Below are 20,547 nucleotides of genomic sequence, written 5' to 3' on the forward strand. Positions count from 1 at the left end.
TGAATGGAATAACTGGCTCACTATTTTAGCTCCCCACTTACTCTTTTCTCACAAACTAGACAGATCTGGCTCCTGATTAAGTACAAACTTGAGTCTCACCTTTACACAAAGCTTTGAACATCTGAAGCCTCACCTACCATGAATCATTATTTGACTGGTGTACATCCATCATCCTTCCTTAATGAGGCTTAATCTCCTTGAGATTAAGAACAGGGATCTTGAGAACAGGAACCATATTTACACTTCTTTCATAATTTTCTTATCTACCAACCTCATACAAGGCACATTTCTGATCTTCATTAGGTACATGCTGACCAGAAATTGGTAAAAATAAAAATTCTAAAAATCAAATGGTCAACTGGATAAACACTTAAAAGTAGTTAAAATGCTAAATTTAATATTATGTATACTTTACAATTGTTATTAGCATACATTAGATGTAAAAAGGGAGTTTCACTGTGGCACTTAAACACATATAAACAATTTTTCTCAACCAACCTTCTTCTATCACTCTCCCTCATTCCTTTCCCTTTGCAAAACAACTTCGTTTCATTGTATTCAAACAAGCAAACAAACTACGTAGACCATATTATTCCATTCATCCTCTTCATTAACCTTCCACCTCCTGTGCTGCCCCTCATTTTCCAGTTAAGATTCTCACACATATGTACACATACAGATCATAAAAGGAGTCTTTATTAATAAGATTATATGAGATGAACTCCTAATTGGTAGTCGCTGCTGGCAAACTAAGTCAAGCAATAAGGAAAACTTGTGTACATTCCTTAAACTCTGTAAAAATGCTTTCCTCTTCAAGTATCTCTTAAGACTATCTCCATGTTGGAAGCTATTTCATCGTGGGTAGAATAACATGTTTTAGATTGAGTACATGAAAAGCGTTATTTTTCTATGCCCCTACCTCATCAAGATTGGGAGAGAGAAGAAAAGAAACACTCAAACTACTCAAAGAAGACAGATAAAGTTCTTATTTTTGGTTGTTTTGTTTTTGTTTCTGTTATTATAGTGTGGACTCACTACAGCCCAGCCTGGCCTTGAACTCTGCATTCTTTTGTCTTGGCCTCTCATGTGCTAGGATTATAAGCATGCATCATGACTGTCATTAGGACTTTTTTCTTTCTTTTTGGTTTCAGAGTTTACAACCTAAGAAGATGTTTTCCACTGAGATGCATTACTGGGAAGAGCTTCAGAAGAGCTTTTTAGCTATTTAGGGTTAAAAAAATCTATTGTTCAAGTTAAGCTAATGTCTAAAATATCACACTCATTTGGAGTAGCAAATGGTTGCTAGCTTAAGGAGCTTTTACAAAATATACATGCCCGCCCCACCAAGATCCTTATTTAATAGGTTGGGCAAAAGTGGGAGCACAATCAATAAGATGCTTATTTTAAAACTCGTCCCCAGATAATTCTAATGGCACCTAGTTACTAAGGAAATTACTTAGTTAAAAAACAAACAATCAAACCAGGCAGGGTGGTGCATATCCACAATTCTCGTCACCTGGGAGGCAAAAGTAGGAGATCTTTCCAGTTTGAGGTCAGCCTGGGTATATGTTTAAAAAAAAAAAACAAAAAACTGTCTCAAGGAAAAAACAAAAAAACAAAAAAACAAATTTAGTCTAAAAAATAACAGGAGATAGTAACTGGGAGAGGAGGAATTATTAAATGATCAAAGCACATTCTACATATGTATGGCAATGTTGGGATGAAATCTGTTTACAATATATGCCAGTGGAAAAAAAAGAATAACAGAATGACTAAATGAAGATACATTTAGATACAAATATTGTTCTCCAGTATTTGAGCAAGTAACTTAAAGAGAAGACAAGCTCTACTCATCTGCTTCCTCTGAGTTGGGCCTCAGGGACAATCTTCCCTCAGGCCAGAATACTTTCCACCCAAGCTATTTCACAGTCTTGTCTGGACCAGTACTTTCCCTAAGAGCATTAAACCCTCCCACTGTAGACCATGGGGGCACTTGAAGGAAAGGATGGAGGTGGGGGAAGGGGAGGTAGCATTAAAAACAACAAACACTCTAAAAAATTGTTCCTTTAGAAAGTCACGAAATTTTTATTGTGTGAAGGTGAATGCTGAAGATTAACTATTAATTCAAAGTGTATTCTTTAAATCTATGCATAACATTTCTACTTTGCTTTCACTGCAACGAAGGAAAAGATCAGGTGAGCTGCTCAAACTGCAGTGTTACTTAGGAAACCCGGCAGATCACTATGTCCCTGGGGCAGGAATGTACTTTTAGGGGAAAAGTTACTTGAGTAATACATGCATGTTTAATAGAACCAATGTTGGCAGAAAATAACTGAAGTGACTGCTTTGGGTCTACAACAAAGATGTTGAGAGTTATTCCTAAGGAGTAAAAAGCTTTATAAGCCAATGGCAAGCAATTTAAGGAACAGTTCACCTTCAAAATCACTCCTTTTTTACAGCTATGGAAAAGATTCATTTTTGGGGGGGTATAAAATAAAAATCAGACAATGTAGGAAGAGGTATTTATTTGCTGTACTTTTTTTAAGTAACAAGGGAAAACAGATGTTTCTAAGGACCAAAGGTCTTACATGTCATATATTCCAATTATTTTCTTTAATAACTAATTTATTTACCTCAATTACTTTTAAGAAAAATTAATGGGGGCCCGTCCCATGTAAAACACTGCACTGGATGATGATAGGATAAATACATGACAACCAAGCCAAGACTTACCCTGCCCTAAGGGGTTCATTGCATGGCAGGAAGTCTGATTTACAAATGGAGACCTAATAATCTGAGACAGTGAGCTGTAATCAAGATGAAGTCAAGTGCAAGGGTAAAAGGAGGGAATTAAACCTACGGAAGTAAGAGACCCCACACTCACTTGTGATTTATCTTCAAGGTTGACTGACATTTATTAAACACCCAATTGGGGAAAGATTTTTACAGACTTGCACAAGGGGAAAGATCTAGGCCTTATGAACCATGAGCAGTGAGGGACAGAAAACCTGAATATCACAATTACCATAAGGAACAGAGGTGGCTTATCTAGCAGGAAGAGACCCTGGCAATTCTAATGGCTCTAACTCAAAGCTAACCCTAATCTACTTTCCTTAGTTAAGCCAAGGTAGAAAGGATATAATGAAGCTGTGTCATGCAACCCACAGAAGCAGAATCATTTCAAATCAGTTGGAAAGGTGAGTATAAAAAATATATGAAGGGGCTGGGAAGATGGCTCAGTGGTAGAGAGCTTGCCTTGCATGCCTGAGGCCCTGGGTTCGATTCCTCAGCACCACATAAGCAAAAAGAAAAAAGCCGGAAGTGGCGCTGTGGCTCAAGTGGTAGAGCGCTAGCCTTGAGCTGAAGAGCTGAGGGACAGCGCCAGGCCCAGAGTTCAGGCCCCACGACCGGACCCCCCCAAAAAACAGAAAAGAAAAAAAGAGGAAGAAAATGTTTCCATCCCTTCACATGAGCGATGTGGTCAGTTGAGAGCTGCTATATGTAAGACCCTCCAACAGAGGACAAAAGACCATAATGAGGGAGATTCCAATAGGCTCAGAGGGCCTATAGACAACATCACAGCAAAAGCATTTCCTCAGACATAGCTGGAACTAAGGCACCAAAGAGGTTAGCAAGAGCTGCTATGCATCACAGCATCCCCACCAGAGAGAAGACTAATAAAAGGTCCCTTCCCCCAAGCCCTGGGGGTAAAACCTGAGGCTGTTTATTATAGCTCCAAAGGTCAAAATTAATAGCATGAATTGAGTCTTCTTCTTGCTCTTTGAAACTCCTTGTCAAGTGGCACAGCCAGCTGGGCACACAACTCTGATATGCAGATCATAATGTTTATGAACAGATAAAATGAATTACAATGAGCTAGGTCTATCATTTATCAGCTCTCCAATGGACAGGAAGGTCTCACTTTTTCACTCAAACACTGTCCAAATAACTCCTCTTACAGTCCATCTGAGGCCATGTCAGGTCCTCAAGTATCTGTATGACACCTTACTAGCAAATGACTACAGAAGCCAACTCAGTCTTAACACTGTCATCATCATAAGGACAGAAGAGGGAAATTAACTATATGACAAAAATACTACTAGTTACCAGGCTTGCTGAAATATTTTTTTGGGGGGGGTCCGGTCATGGGGCCTCAACTCTGGGTCTGGACACTGTCCCTCAGCTCTTCAGCTCAAGGCTAGTGCTCTACCACGTGAGCCACAGCGCCACTTCCGGCTTTTTTCTTTTTGCTTATGTGGTGCTGAGGAATCAAACCCAGGCCCTCATGCATGCAAGGCAAGTGTTCTACCACTGAGCCACCTTCCCAGCCCCTTGCTGAAATATTTATATACATTAGTGCATTTTCATACTCACTAGTCCAGTAAGAAGTTTCTACTTTAAACATGAAGAAACTGAGGAATGGAGAGGTCGAGTATTTGCCCAGGGAAATCAAGATTCTTCTGTGGGTCTATCTCATATTAGTATCCATGCTCTTACTTTCATAATGTATCTGCCAACATCTCATGGATAATGAAAAAAATAGGAGGAAACCATGAAATTTGTGTTTATTCAGTAAAGAAAATATATAACATTTGCTTATCAGGTTGTACCTGCCATCCTTATTGGAATTGAAAATAATATTTCTTAAGTGAAAAGGTTATTTATAAAAGAAAAGATCTGTATGAAAATAAGCTACAATCAAGTGCATTGCTATTTCAGACTTAAAGAAAGTACAAGTAGAAAACGGTGGGGCCTTACCAAATTACCACAGAAAATATCACAAAAAATTTTGAAAAACTCAGAACTACCAAGAAACACTCAAAACAACAGTGACTTGTGCAACATACAGAGCAGTGTAGCAAATAATAAGTTCTAACTATGGTTTACCATAGGCAATAAGGGTAAGAAAAGCTATTCTTCACAGTCAATCTCTCATTTTGGGAAAGCTGCCTATGGGTCTAGTCTTATCACAAATTAGTGCCCTTGACAACAATACCACTGTGTCTATCAGAACACCAATCACACCATCTGCTGTTAGAGTGGCAGCAATTCTTAACACTGAGTATTATAATAGCAAATTACAAACCAGCAACCAAAATAATAAAATAAAAATAGTTGGTTTACCAATTTTATCCACATATGCAGCCAATTCTACAACTGTCCACATCCCCCCACTGACCTTCACTCTCCTATTTATCAGTAAGTACACACTTGACACTGTGCCAAACACCAACACTCAACTTCACCTGCAGCAGCTTCTCCGGCAAACTCTACCCCCCCACATCATCCTCCCCTCCCCACCCCCCCACCCCCGCCTCCCAATGAGGAATTAAGGAATTGTGCTCAAAATACAAAAGCAAAGAACTTGTGCTAATTATGAAACCAAGTCCCTGTTAAGCCAATCACCAAGTACCAGTTATAAAATCACATGCTCTTATGGAGGCAGTACTAAACCCTGACTTCATATTAGTCACTTGAGGAGAATTAAAATAATACCAATGCTGGACCTCATCCCAAACCAACTAAATCAGAGTATCTGGAGGTGGGGTCCAGCATAGATGCTTTTTAAAGCTTCCCCAGAAGTGCAGACAGGGTTGAAATCCATCAAATTTAACTTATTTCTAGAGTGGTGTTTCTAAAATACTTGTAAATCTACAAATCTTTAGAATGGAACAACAATCACAAAACTCCCCTTCTGCCATCTTAGCTGTATGATACACCAAACTGTGTCACTTTAAAACTATGACCCTATTATTTGTTTATAGCAGTGTAAGAGTACCTTGAGGTCACTCGTACATGTTCTGTGGCCCCTGGCCCAGGAGCTGTATGTGAGTCTTGTGGTGGCCTTGCTGGCATGCAGATGCCAGGCACTGAATAGAGTGCAACTGGCAGTGTTCAGGCAAGAAGCAGTCTCAGTTCAGTACCCTGGCAGGAGGGAACCTTCATAGTTCAGGCATGATTATCAGACTCTTTGTGCTCTTAAAGGAGAGTAATTATAGGCATGTGAAAAAAGGAAAGCACTCCCTGAGGAACTCTTCCTCACATGCTTCCCAAGAGGCGTGAGAGCCATTAAAAATTCCATGATGAAGAGGAAAAACAGCCTGGGAACAGCCAGGAGGCAATACAGCAAATTAATACACCAGCCCTCCTCGGGGAAAGCTGTGATAAAACAGGAAACACTTTTCTCTTTGCAAAATAAAATTATACCATTAATGATAACATAGTCACCACACACACACACACACACACACACACACACACACACACACACACACACACACACACACACACACACACTCTCACTCTCACTCTCTCTCTCTCTCTCTCTCTCTTTCTCTCTCTCTCTCTCTCTCTCTCTGTTCTAATGATAGGTGTAAAATTCCCAATGCTGCCCAGATGCCTTGAAAGAAAGCTTTTCCTACTACAATTAAAATGGGACAAGAAAAAGATAAAATTTCTATTTGAAACATTTTTTTTAATGAGGCATTTGGCTGCTGCTTCTCTACCACCACTGGTTCCTTTACATTCTCTCTTAGAAGCCAGACTATTGTTAGTTTACATGTGCAAAACTCACAGCCTAGTTCCTAATTGGATTTCAATATTCTCCCACACTAGAGTTAGACTGTCTTTCTCCACTCACTCTTTGCTGACAAGGACCTCTTTCCCCTATTTCAAAGGTGTGAGGGGTAGCCCCAAGAGGTCAGTGCCTCCTGATTCATATTTTCCAAAATGTACACAGGTCACCTGCACTTATCACCTCCCACAGAACAGTTGTTGCCAAACCTGATGTGTACCTTCACTGATTAAAAATGTGAGGAAAGAGTTGTTATATATGTAATACATACCCATAACTATAAATATGTACCACTAGACTAATATAACTATTTAAATTAAAACAATGAAATTTTTAAGAAGATAATAAATAAATGCTAAGTTTAAAACCTCCATGCATGCAACCATTTGGTGTCCACAATCCTAAGAATGCTGTCTAGAAGTAAGACTAAAAAGACGATCTCTAATTGTCTACATTCTCTCTCTTTTAGTAACCATCTATATCAACAGCAGCATTTCCCTGGAGCCATGAATACCAGAAGCTCACTGGGACTTTCTAAGGTTTCCAAGTCCAGTCACAAACACCACCAGGTAAGAGGACAGTAATGATGTAGATAATGAGATACACCAAGAAACAAGCTGTTGCCACCGAGTCCAACCAAAATGAGGCTTCTGAAGGGAAAACCTGAGAGAAACATAGATACTGGCCTTAGTAGAACAGCCCAGCTCTAGATAGCAGAAGTAAAAGGAGGAGGGTAATCACTTTGAGCATTGGACTTGACAGGCACTTACTCATATCATTTTCCCAAAGAATATTCACAGGCATTACTTTGGTGCCAAAACAAAAAGCTACGGGACAGCTTTCCTACAGACTGAAGTCTTGTCTTTTTGAACACCACCACCTCTAAGATAACCTCCCCTGAGCTTGAGTTAGGAGCTCATCCTCTGTGCTTCACATAATTAGGAAGCAAACTTTTATTGCAATTGTCAATTTCCATACCTGCCTTTCCCTGAGGCTGTAGTTCCTAAACAAAAGGCCCAGTACTTAGTAGGGAGTCAGTGAATACTGAATGAATAAACAAAAAATAAGCACTACTACTAAAGAAAAAGCCTCAAAGTCATAGTTTATATCACCCCGCAATTTTCCATTCTTTTTCTTTGGGTGGGCTAATGTCTGAATACCCTATCTTGTTACTCAAGCCATGCCACCAGCCCTAATTTTCCACATTCTTAGTAACACCATCTATGATGGTCTTTCTTTTCAAAAGACTATCTCTACTGAAATGCTACTTGTCTTGTAGACAGATCTATGGCAGGTCTGGGAAGCTGGCTCAGTAATAGAGTGCTTGCCTCGTATGCATAAGGCCTTGGGTTCAATTCCTCAGTACCACATAAGCAGAAAAATGCCAGAAGTAGCACTGTGGCTCAAGTGGTAGGGCATTAGCCTTGAGCTGAAGAGCTGAGGGACAGAGCCCAGGCTCAGAGTATAACTAACAAAAAAAAGAAAAAAAAAGGACAGATCAATGCAATAGGTTATGGTATACAGTCTATTCTAAATGTATCCATAAAAAGAAAACTTCTTTGTATAGCCTGTACCCCAATCTATGAACATATCTACTTATTAGGAAGAAAAAAAAAATCATCAGAATCTCAGGAATTCTTTTCCCTGCAAGAAATAATCATAGTTCTACTGTCCAGCCTATTAACTATTCTTTTGTGCACAACAGCATTGCTAAAGAATGCTGTCATTAAAACCATATTTATTTATCATCTAAATTTCATTCATTTGAAAGATAGTAAATGTGTAAGAAATGCCAGTCCACATGCTAGTGATCTACTGGGGAATAAGACAAGGACCTGAATTTTGAAGTTTATATTCTGGTGACAGAGACATGAAGGAGAAAGAAATACACAAATTTATTAAAGACTATGTGAGCAATGAAGGGAACAAATAGATAATGAGCAGAGAGTGTTGCACATGGCCTAATGGTCTGAGCTGTCCTCTGAGGAGGTAACATGGTAAGCTGAAGTGAGCAGCAGCTTAAAAAGTTTCTAGGCAAAGGGAACAAGAGTAAAGGTCCAAGGCGGGAAAGAATGGCTATTTTTGAAGAATAAAATGGTACTCCCTGATGTAGCTGAATCTCTCCCTCAGAGAAGGGGGAAGACATATAAAGGAAGCTGGCCATGTAGGCAGAAATCAGATTATGCAGGGTTTTACAGGTCATGGCAAGGGACATTAATAATGTTCTTTGAAGAGGGGCTTTTAGCAACAGAAATAATATGAAATATGAGCTAGAAGAGTTAGGTCACAGTTGAGACTTAATCACAAAGCAGCTGTGTGACCACAGGAAACTACTCACCACTTAGTCTGTTTCTCACTTGTGCAACATTTATTTACCTTGACTGGTTATTATAAGGATCAAACTGGATCCTGTCCACAAACATTGTAAATCAGAAGAGTTACCTGGCAGAGCAGTGTGCTGGTGAGCATCTTCGATGAGAAGCATCAGTAAGAACATCCAGGGAGTAAAGGGGAGAGAGAGGATTAGACTGTGGGAATAAATAAGATTATTTTAATAAAGTTTAAAGGGACCAGACCTGCTCCCAAAGGATATCTACTATTTGATTACTTTTCTCTTTGGCTGTTCTATTCTTCTTTCATACTAAACATAGATACACCATTTGATAAAGCTGTGCTTTCCAACTGTGACCAAGATTATGGCACACTTCAGAAGAAAAAAAAAAACCCTATTCCTTGTTAAACAACAACTAATACACAACTCCTAATACACAAAAATTACTTAAATTACTGATACAGTAGAGACTTAAGTTCAATGATTACCAAATCCTTCTCCTAAAAAGCAAAAAACTAATTACCTTTTCATTCCCTTACCCTCGCAATATTTCTAAGAATAACTGGTTAGCACAATCCAGTGGCATAGTATAGTAGAATCAAAACTAGATGGGAATTAGAATACCTATCTTTGAATCCCAATCTACCACAGGAATGACACATGTTTAAAATTAAACAACCTTTGAGGTTTACTCTTCATCTACAGAGTCCTACCTATTTTACAAGACATTGACTAAAATATTACTTTCAAGTTATTTGTGAGCAAGACCCTGGCTTCAATCTCTAGCAACAAAAAAACCAAACCAAATCAAAGATTGTAAGGATTAAATGGTATGTATATGTACACATAATATACATATATAATATATATGAAAGCACCCCACTTTATGTTTTCTAGCTTTCTTTGAATTTTTCCCAGTATAGTTTTTTCTAAAAATGTGTACGTTTTTACATCTTAAGACTGAAAGAACTTTTGAAAGGTAACTGCAAAAGTATTTTAAAAACCAGGTACTGGTGGCTCATGCCTGTAATCCCAGCTACTCAGGATGCTGAGATCGGAGGATCACAGTTCAAAGCTAGCACCAGCAGAAAAGTCCCTGTGAGACTCTCCTCTCCAGTTAACCACTCAAAAACCAGAAGTGGAGCTGTTGGATCAAAGTGGTAGAGCACTAGCTTTGAACAAAAGAGCTCAGGGACATAGCCCTGAGTTCAAATCCTACAACTGCCAAAAACAAAAAAAAGTTAAGTTTTTTAAAAGGACTTCACAGCATAGAATTCTAGTGTTAAACTAAATGATAACGCAGATTACAGATGAGAATGCTTTCTTAATGCAAAGGTCAAAACTAAAATAAAGACAGGATTCTCTTGAAGGTGTTACATGCAAGAAATTGATTATCACAGTTGAACCAAATGAGAGGAACTAGGTACAGTTCTTATCAGTATGGAATATTCTTGGAAAGTAAGTCTCCAAGAATATCCCATTCATTTGGGAAAAAAATACCCTTACCTCATGTGTACAAGCAGAAATGTGAGGAAAATCAGAAGCCAACGCTTTATTCTTTCTAAAGAAAAGGAAATCAAATGATAAAATAAAGATGACAAAGAAAAGTGATCTTACCTGATTTCGTTCTCTTTTTCCAGCAGATGGTAACCAGAAGCTAAGGAAAGGGGGAGAATAATAGGAAAGAAAGCAATAAAAAGATAGGAAATTTATGGAACGGAAAAGATAAGAAGATAGAATGAAGATAGAAGAAAATGGGAAAAAATGCAACTAGGGGAGAAAAGGAGAGATACTGTATCTGCACTAAATGTAGCTCTCTAAAGGAAAAAGACTTGCAACTGAATGTAATAACCAGACCACCTAGAATAACAGCAAGATTACACTGTAAAAGCAGCATCCTCCCAGCTAGGCAGTGACAAGAGGACTCCAACTCCAACTCCACATGCATATCTTGTTTAGTTGGTAAATTTAAAATTACACTGGGCTAGATGAGTACTAGATTGTCACTGGATTCCCATCATCTTATATAAGGGACAAAATACAGGCTAACAATTTTTGTAAGTCACTAAATTCCTTTGACTTATATATTTATTCAACAGGCATTTAGGTTTTCCCAGTGAGGAATCATTCAGTGTCCAAGTGTGAAGGTTGCTAGACAATAATCATAGAGAGTCAATCATGTAGGGCCCAGCTATCACGACAAGGGACAGATGATTCTTCTGCAGCTACGTAAGGTTTGCTGTTGTCCTCACATAATAAGGTAAAAAGAGTTCTCTACAAACAGGCCTAAAAATAGGAAACTATAGGAAAAAGATTTTTCTACAAAGAGGCCTAAAAATGGGAAACAATATAGGAATATACAGGCAACCACCTATCTTGAACAATCAAAAAAAAAAAAGTTTGAAAGACAGCTGGGCACTAGGGGCTCATGCCTGTAATCCTAGCAATTCAGGAGGCTGAGATCAGAAGATCATTGTTCAAAGCTACCAAGCAGGAAAGTGCATGGGATTCTTATCCCCCAATTAATCAGCAAAAAAGCCAGAAGCAGAGCTGTGGCTCAAGTGGTAGAGCACCAGACTTGAGCAAAAAAGCTCGGGGACCGTGCCCAGGCTCTGGGTTCAAGCCCCAGGACTGGTGCACACTCACACAAAATAAATGAGAAAGAGAGAGAAAAAAAAAACAAAAAACAAATGAGTTAAAAATATAACATCCTTAGTGATATATACTAACATAGGACCTAGAGATTTAAAAAAGGCAAGAAAATAAAAACTAGTCTAGAAAGGAAAACTACTGCCATGATTTTAAGACATCATCCATCTTAACTAGCACAAAGTAAAAACCTTTCAGTTCTCTTTCAGCTCTGGAGTTCAGTTTCTAAGACTTCATAAAAGTCTCCTCTTGTTTCCTTCCCCAAGGTATAGGTAAAGACAGCCAGAAAATACTTAAGGACTTACTCTTTCTGTTGGGGGTCACTGATGATATGGCTTATCCTCTCAGTACCAAGAGTGCTTATGCTCGCCTCCTAAAATTAAGAGAAGGACAAGAATATTAGCCAACTACAGAACCAAATATATACAGAACACATACACACGTGCGTGTGCACCATACACACACACGCTCACACTTCCCATAATTATGCCAGCCATGCAGATTTCAAATGCAGTTGTCAAATGTCAATTTTTAAAAACAGCATGTTGAGTATGTGTGTGTCTGTGTCTGTGTGTCTGTTTGCCTGTGTGCTTATGTGTAGAAGTAGAACCACTTCTTCAGAAATACTCAACAGCCACCAATTTTTTTTGTCTTTCTGCCTCAGCCTCCTGAGTGCTGGGATTACACCTATATATACTCACAGTAGCCAATTTTTTTAAGCAGGCCAGCATATCAGACTCATCAATTATGTCATTATAGCTCTATTAGCCTTTCTATGGGGACACGCTTATTCGGGTGGCTTATATAAAAGGATATCTTTATGTATCTTTTATGCTGGATGCAAATACTAGATATCTGTTGAATGAATGTATACACATCAAAGGACTTTTGTGACCTACAAAAAATTATCACCATGAATTTTGTCCCTTATACATCATCTGAGAATAAAAATAAAATTGATTCATAAATTCAGTATTCTCATGATGATAATATGAAAGCTTACCCATAATACCACAAGCAATTCAAAAACTAATAACCTACAAAAATTGTAAAGTGGCAGAAGGCATTCATCCTTCATTTAACTTGAACACATTTATAGTGAATAGTTATCACAGTACCTAAGAATGCATACCAACCCGTATATGAATAAGAGTTACACACATATGAGTAAGCGCTAAAACAAAAGAACGTAAGTTATGAACATAAATGTCAAGAACATTGAGCTTGTTACTAAAACCCATTTTTTTCTGGGTAAATGTTATTATCTATATTCATCTATGTATATGGATTAGCCTAAACATTAGGATGCACATTTTAGCGAACGACTGGCTATAGACATATTAATTTGGAGGTCAGATTGTAGAAGGGAGTGGAGCTAAATGAAAAGGGCCCACACACTGCATTCTTCATATTCCTCATCCCTCATGGCTATGCCTACTGGTTGCAGACACAGAACAGTAGAGGAGCCAAGGGAAAAGATGGGTGAAAAATGAGCTATTTGTTACAGCAGAAAAATTATTAACTTAAAATGCCGTAATGTTTAAATTTACAGTTTATTACTGTGTAAATTACAAGCAGTACTTTGCGTAATTAGCAGCTCACTGGCAGGGAGCTGTGAATGAAACTCATTATTTATGGCTACAATTTAGAAAAAGAGAAGAAAGATGGGGGAGAGGGATGGGGGGAGAAGAGCGGTGACCTCTGCTAGAAATGACAAATATTCCTTTAAGGTGATGAAGATGAATTAAACAAGTAAACATTATCCTATTTATTTGAAATCATTAGAGGCATGTCCAATAGACTCTAGATACTTTCAAACATGCTAAAGGGACCCCTAAACTGACTCATTTCCACAGAAGTGGAAGGCTCTCAAATCCTACATAATACTGTTCATACATACACTCCCCCAAACATTCAATTGGTTTCATTAACTCCAGGTATTTTATGGCACCTTTAGTTGTCAACAGGGCACACAAATCCCATAGGGAACGCCACCTTCCCATAGCACCTAGAAAACCATGAGAGCTATCACCTTCCCAACCAGCCTTCTTCGTCCCTTCCTGAGGCATCTAGCTGCAGCTCCTGGCAAGCGATTTAAGCGAGCATGGTACCCTAAAAAAAAAAAAAAAAAAGAGAAAAAAGTCTCAGTTACTAAACACACAAAATCCATAAGCATAGATAGCCCATGCCTATGTAAGTGTTCCTGTTTCAAAAGAAAGGAAGAGGGGCTGGGAAGGTGATTCAGTGGTAGAGTGCTTGCCTTGCATGTATGAGGTCCTGGGTTCGATTCCTCAGCACCACATAAGCAAAAAGAAAGAAGCCGGAAGTGGTGCTGTGGTTCAAGTGGTAGAGTGCTAGCCTTGAGCTGAAGAGCTGAGAGACAGTGCCCAGGCCCAGAGTTCAGGCCCCATGACCAGACCCCCAAAAAAAAAGGAAGAAAAAGGGAAGAAGGAAGAGAAGGAAGGGGGGAGGAGGGAGGGAGGAAGGAAAGGAAGAAGAAAGGAAGAAGAGAGAAATGTAAAAGGGAGGAGGTATGAAGGAGAGAAGGGGGAGGAGGAGAAACAGAGAGAAACAGAAGTTCATAAGCAGTCAGATACTTCTAGTCCACTGGGACCCTTACCCCAGGCTCTTCACAAGACCATTTGCCATATCTGTTATTGTTCCCATATATGTCACTATCACTACAAACTTAGGCATGCTATTTATCTTTTGACTTTGGTAAATTTATTTATTTTTTTGGGGGGGGGAGGGGGGTCTGGTCGTGGGGCCTGAACGCTGGGCCTGGGCGCTGTCCCTCAGCTCTTCAGCTCAAGGCTAGCGCTCTACCACTTTAGACACAGCGCCACTTCCGGCTTTTTTCTTTTTGCTTATGTGGTGCTGAGGAATCAAACCCAGGGCCTCATGCATGCGAGGCAAGCACTCTACCACTGAGCCACCTTCCCAGCTCCTGACTTTGATAAATTTATTATAAAAGAGCATACTTGCTAGCCCAGGGATATACCTTATAAAACAGTATAAAGAAGGTACTTTATAAACCTCAAACACTATACTAATAGAAAAGGTACATTTAACAGTTCCTAATTTTTTTTTTTTGGTGGGGGGGTGTTGGTCATGGGGCTTGAACTCTGGGCCTGGGCGCTGTCCCTCAGCTCTTCAGCTCAAGCCTAGCACTCTACCATTTGAGCCACAGCACCACTTCTGGCTTTTCTGCTTATGTGGTACTAAGGAATTGAACCTGGTGCCTCATGCATGCGAGGAAAGCACTCTACCACTGAGCCACTTCCCAGCCCCCAATTCCTAATTTTAAGTGCTAGTTACTATCTCAAAAATGTACTAATTCATGAAATAGTGATGAAAAATAGAATGATACCATTTCCTGTTATGTATGTTCTACACACAAAGGAAGAACAAGAATAGATATAAAAATGTTATTAATGACTTGATCTTTGAAACTGAGATTATAGCCATTCCCAGTTTCTTCTTGATGTCTTACTTTTTTGTGTCTATTTTAAATGGTTCATAAAGAACTTACAGAAATATTTATTGAAACATTCAATAAAAAATAAAAGTTACTGCCAAGGTACTGGTAGCTCACAGCCATAATCCTAGCTACTCAAAGGCTGAGATCTAAAGATCAAGATTCAAAGCCAGTCCAAGCAGGAAAATCTATGAGACTCTTATCAACAATTAACCACAAAAAATAAAAATAAAAATAAAAAATCTGGAAGTGGAGCTACGGCTCAAATGATAGCCTTGAGCAAAAACTCAGGGACAGCACTTAGGCCCAGAGTTCAAACACCAAGACCAGCAAAAAAAAAAAGTTACTAAGGCAGCAAAATTTGTGTCTCAGAAAGCAGTAGTCCTTAGCAAGAACCAGCTGCATTAAAGCCTATCAATCCAAATTAATAAAAATTAAATCCTACATGGAAGTTTACAGTTCTCAGTATAATCATGACTATCCTACAATGCTCAACAAGTACTTGGTACTTGTTACAGAGACTCCTAGAATTATAAATTTACTGAGCTGAAGAAATGTATAAAAGAGTCTTGTTCAATGTCATGTCTTAAGCAATGACCCTGACATCCCTAGGGAATGAAGTGCCTTGGTTACAACCACAGAGCTAATAGACTGTATGAGAGTATTACCACAATAACATCTCCATATCTTAGGCTCTTTTTACCCTACTTTGCTACCTTATAAATGAAGAAAAAACAAAAGGAAAGGATATGCATTTGTGCTGAAATGTGTGATAACAGTATCATTAATATGATCCTAAAAGTATTTTTTTAATTTTTAAATTATCCATGTAAAAATGCCATTATACCTTATATGTGAATGCTCTTATGATAATCTATTCCTTTACAAGAAAAAAAATCTCTCACTGAGCTTCCAATGAACTCTCAATAATCTATTATCTACACAGAAAGATGAGCAGCCACTACATGTAAGGCTTCCTAAATCTGGCACAAATTGGCAACAGAGGCTAAGGAATTAATATATGTCCCAAGAATCTCCATAGATTGAATTAGCTAGAACTGGAAGTTTGAGCTTTGAGGCTCAAGAATCCTCTAGAAAATCCCTAGCATAACAACACAATTGAGATACTGGTGCATATTTAGAGGTATGTTTGAGCAAAGACAACCATAAAAGCATAAATTATATTTTACATTTTAGTCTCCTCCAAACTCACCTCTCTGAGCTGGCCGGGAAGGTAAAAGAAATGTGGGGTCTGAAAGTTTATCCAGTCCAGAGTCCATTCTTTCTACTTCAGTGCAGTGATCAGGAGCCCACTTGGGTAGAAGATTAGGGACAGTGAATCCTGGGACACATTCTCCTTCATAGAACCAATCACTCTGCTCATCATCCCCTAAAGCAAATAGGTCATGTCATAAGCTGGAATTTCAACATGCACCAAGAAAAAGCAAATAGGAGGATGTCTTCTCAGTGCTACAGTTTTGATTAGATTTTTGTTGTTGTTGTTTTGCCTGTCTTGGGGCTTGAACTAAGGGTACAGGCACTGTTCCTAAGCCTCTTTGTGTTAAGGCTAGCACTCTACCATTTGAGCCACAATCCCATTCTGGCTTTTTCTGAGTAGTTTATTGGAGTAGTCTAATGGACTTTCCAGCCCAGGCTGGCTTTGAACCATGATCCTCAGATCTCAGCCTCCTGAGTAGCTAGTGTTATAGGCATGAGCCACTGGTGCCTGGCTTGATAATATTTTCAAATAAAGTACCAAAAATTGTTCTGGCCCTTCTTCCTAATAAATATTTCAATGAAAACTGAGATACCAAATTAGTGTCACATGAACGCTATTCTGAGTTAGACTGGATTGCTCTAATAGTGAAAACTAGTAAGGCTGCTGCTTAGTCCTTACTAAAACTCTGTAAATATGTAAATCCCTTCCAATCCCTATATTAATTCCAACTTACAACAATGTTTTTAATGTCCATAGAGAAGTCAAATTAAGTTACTAAATGATGACACCAGAATTTGAACCTAAAGCTGGGTTAACAAAGCTTGAAGTCTTTTCCACAAAAAATAAACTGTCTTCCTTACCATTCTTCCTACTAAATACAAATTTAGGGGTTCACAGCCACAAGGTCACTTCAGTCCTACTCCTGCTGAAGGTGATTTGTCTTTTGGTGTGTCTTTTTTCCTGTAGTTGCATTTCTCATATGTTTGCCTTACCTTGCTTAATAATCCTTGGTATCTTGTTGCCAAAGTTATGCTGTTTATAAATGATAAAGTCACAACTAGACCCATCTATCTAGACTCTTGGTTCAAACCTCTTCCTACTAGCTACTATAATAGCTTCTCAGTTTCCAAAAAAAAAAGTTATTCCTACCAATAAGACAGATAAGAATTAGGAAGGTAACTTCCTATTTGCTGCCTCATCACCTTTTCAAAACTGCAAGGATGAAGGAAATAACAAGAACATCAAAAGAAGCCCACAGTACATTCAGTCTCTAATATATACTGGACCCCAAAGAAGCCCCTCAGGACATGACAGTCACATGAAGCCACTATCACCCAGGATAGTGAAAGTCTTAAATCAAAGTAAAAACCTCCAGAAGGGGCAGTAAAAGATGCACTCTGGTAAATAGCAGCAGATATTGCCACTGAACAAGTTACTCAAAGTGGTCCAATATAAACACAAACTACAAACAATTGTCTCTCTAAAAGAGAAGACCTCAATGTTTACCTTGCACCAGAAACACCACTCATTATAATAGAGGGGGAAATAGAAGGGAGACAGAAAAAGGTTGCAACACATGGAATATAATACACCGACTGCTGAGCACTACCCCCATTTCTGATTTTGGCGTGGGTAAGACCAAAAACTTGCATTTCTAACATGTTTCCTCATGAAACTAAGCTGGTCTGGGGTCCATGCTTAAAAAACACTATTCTATGGGCTGGGAAGGTGGCTCAGTGGTAGAGCACTTGCCTTGCATGCATGAGGCCCTGGGTTCGATTCCTCAGCACCATATAAGCAAAAAGAAAAAAAGCCGAAAGTGGCGCTGTGGCTCAAGTGGTAGAGCGCTAGTCTTGAGCTGAAGAGCTGAGGGACAGCGCCCAGGCCCAGAGTTCAGGCCCCATGACCAGACCCAAAAAAAAAAAAAAAAAAAAAAAAAAAAAAAACACTATTCTAAGAACATCTTATTGACTACTGATGAACTATGACCACTTCCATGTTCATTCCTTTCTTATCCAGAAACTCTCCCTAGGATATTCTTGAAATAGACTATCTACTCAGATCAATTTTTCTGATGATTAATGCCAAACTATAGCTGGATTTTTTTTTTTAGTTCTCAAGTATCTACTCATGATTTCCAATAATAGAGAAAGGACTCATTGGGTCAAGATTATTTGCAACTATGAAAATAAGACTAATGGGCCAGGTGTGAGTGGCTCATGCCTGTAATCCTAGCTACTCAGGAGCTAAGATCTGAGGATCCCAGTTCAAAGCCAGGCTAGGCAGGAAAGTCTATGAGAATCCTATCTCCAATTAACCACTAAAAAACTAGAAGTAGAGCTGTGGCTCCAAGTAGTAAAGCACTAGCCTTAAGCTCAAAAACTCAAGAACAGCCAGACCCTAAGTCCAAGCCCCACTGTAATTGTTCTGTAAAAGGAGAAAGATAAATAGGGAGGGGGTAAAACTGACTGGGATACATTATAAACATGTGGAACATAAATCCTTCCCCTACATAACCAGTATAAGCTACAGGATTCATTGTAATATTGTGAGATCTAGACCAAAAGTTTTCAACATGAATTCACTATAATGCCTGATTCAGGAATTACTTAAAAGGAGTGCTGCCAGGAAATAAAGAAGAGGGTAAGTGATCAGGCTCCCCACCTTTAGTTCCTCTAGTATCTTGATGCAGATAGATTCAGATGTTCTTATAATTTGGGATTCTATGTACAATGTTGTCTGGAGAAGAAAAGGAGAGTGTTCTCCCTATCATGGTTTCTCCTTATTTATTCGAAGCTTATTAGAAAGCAGGCAATGTGATAGGTATCATAGTTATAAAGTAATAAAATAATTCCTCCCTTTGGAAAGCTTCAGTGGAAAACACTAAACAATACCTATGATATAGTAGATAGTTTTTTTTTAAGTCAATAGGCACAAGGGACCACTAAAGCATACACACACACACAAAAAGGTAAGGACTGTCAGTCAAAATGTTTCTCATGAAAAATGCACACTTAAATGGGATATTCAAGGACACTTTAATGATGTGACTACTTATAAAGGTACGAGTGTATAGAACAAGAAAACTACCAAAGGAGGCAGAAGCCCAGAATCAGCACAGCAGAGTTTTTTACCATTATTACACCTGGAAAAAAGGAAAGATTGGTTATTAGAGCCAAAGAAGAAACTGCAATTTTAGGCTAAAGCTACGATACAGGAGTAGTAGTCTTCAACAGAAGAGCAAAATTCAAAAGAAAGGGAGTCGGGGAGAGTTTCAATCCAATGTGGTAGACTGCACTATTATTCCATTATCACCTCCCTGTACTAGAATGATTCATCCACATTCTTTGCCTTTTGCCACTCAATTCCACATTGCCTTCCCCTTTAGGCAAATCATTCTTCTTCATCCTACTGACATTGTGCCTATTCATATGACTTGCTTTAAGTAGCAGAATATTAGCAGTTGTGACTTAGGCAAAAATTTTTAAATATACATGTACAGTCTGGCTTGGTAATTTGGCTTTTATGTCTCTGCCATAAGAAGCTCCTTTAGCTAACATAAGATACAATAAGTTGAGGTAACTATAACTCTGGAGAACAGCTAAGCCCAGGCAAGATCATTTAAATTATAGTCAGTAAAAATCTTCACAGTTGGGCTGGGAAGGTGGCTCAGTGGTAGAGCGCTTGCCTTGCATGCCTGAGGCCCTGGGTTTGATTCCTCAGCACCACATAAGCAAAAAGATAAAAAGCCAGAAGTGGTACTGTGGCTCAGGTGGTAGAGCGCTAGCCTTGAGCTGAAGAGCTGAGGGATAGTGCCCAGGCCCAGAGTTCAGGCCCCATGACCGGACCCAAAAAAAAAAAAAAAAAAAAATCTTCACAGTTGGGGCTGGGAAGGTGGCTCAGTGGTAGAGCGCTTGCCTTGCATGCATGAGGCCCTGAGTTCGATTCCTCAGCACCACATAAGCAAAAAGAAAAAAGCCGGAAGTGGCGCTGTGGCTCAAGTGGTAAAGCGCTAGCCTTGAGCTGAAGAGCTGACAGCACCCAGGACCAGAGTTCAGGCTCCATGACCAGACCAAAAAAAAAAAATCTTCACAGTAAGAAATAAATGTAGTAAACCACTGGAAGTTTGGGGGTTCTAAGCAGCATTATTACAATAAAAATGTGGGACTAATACAAATCTAATTTCTCTCCAATATTACTGCTGCCTCCTATGGGTCAAACCCAACATGAAACACAGAGCAAGAAAACACACTGATACAGTCCATAAACATGCCCTGAGGCAAAAGGGGCAAGAG

General features: G+C 39.0%; 1 protein-coding gene across 12 annotated transcripts in view; it reads right to left on the minus strand.

Annotated features, from left to right (window-relative positions):
• Gpatch2l (G-patch domain containing 2 like) overlaps positions 1 to 20,547 on the minus strand; it is a 53,309-nt gene that overhangs the window by 15,452 nt on the left and 17,310 nt on the right. For 6 of the 12 annotated variants that reach the window (XR_011373483.1, XR_011373481.1, XR_011373477.1 and 3 more), the window contains exons 4-8: positions 16,247 to 16,423; positions 13,588 to 13,667; positions 11,861 to 11,928; positions 10,413 to 10,467; positions 9,017 to 9,102 (exon numbers count right to left, since the gene is read on the minus strand). Coding sequence is in view for 4 of the 12 variants with exons in the window: in XM_070029277.1 (XP_069885378.1) it covers positions 9,017 to 9,102; positions 10,413 to 10,467; positions 11,861 to 11,928; positions 13,588 to 13,667; positions 16,247 to 16,423 (466 nt within the window). In the remaining 8 variants the exon portion in view is untranslated. Of the gene's footprint in view, positions 1 to 9,016; positions 9,103 to 10,412; positions 10,468 to 10,523; positions 10,564 to 11,860; positions 11,929 to 13,587; positions 13,668 to 16,246; positions 16,424 to 20,547 lie in introns of all 12 variants that reach the window. The other 6 variants (XR_011373491.1, XR_011373490.1, XM_070029316.1 and 3 more) reach the window with 3 other exon arrangements.

This window comes from Dipodomys merriami, unplaced genomic scaffold (genome assembly GCF_024711535.1).
Source record: "Dipodomys merriami isolate MVZ:Mamm:240054 unplaced genomic scaffold, mDipMer1.0.p SCAF_1, whole genome shotgun sequence".
NCBI lineage: Eukaryota > Metazoa > Chordata > Mammalia > Rodentia > Heteromyidae > Dipodomys > Dipodomys merriami.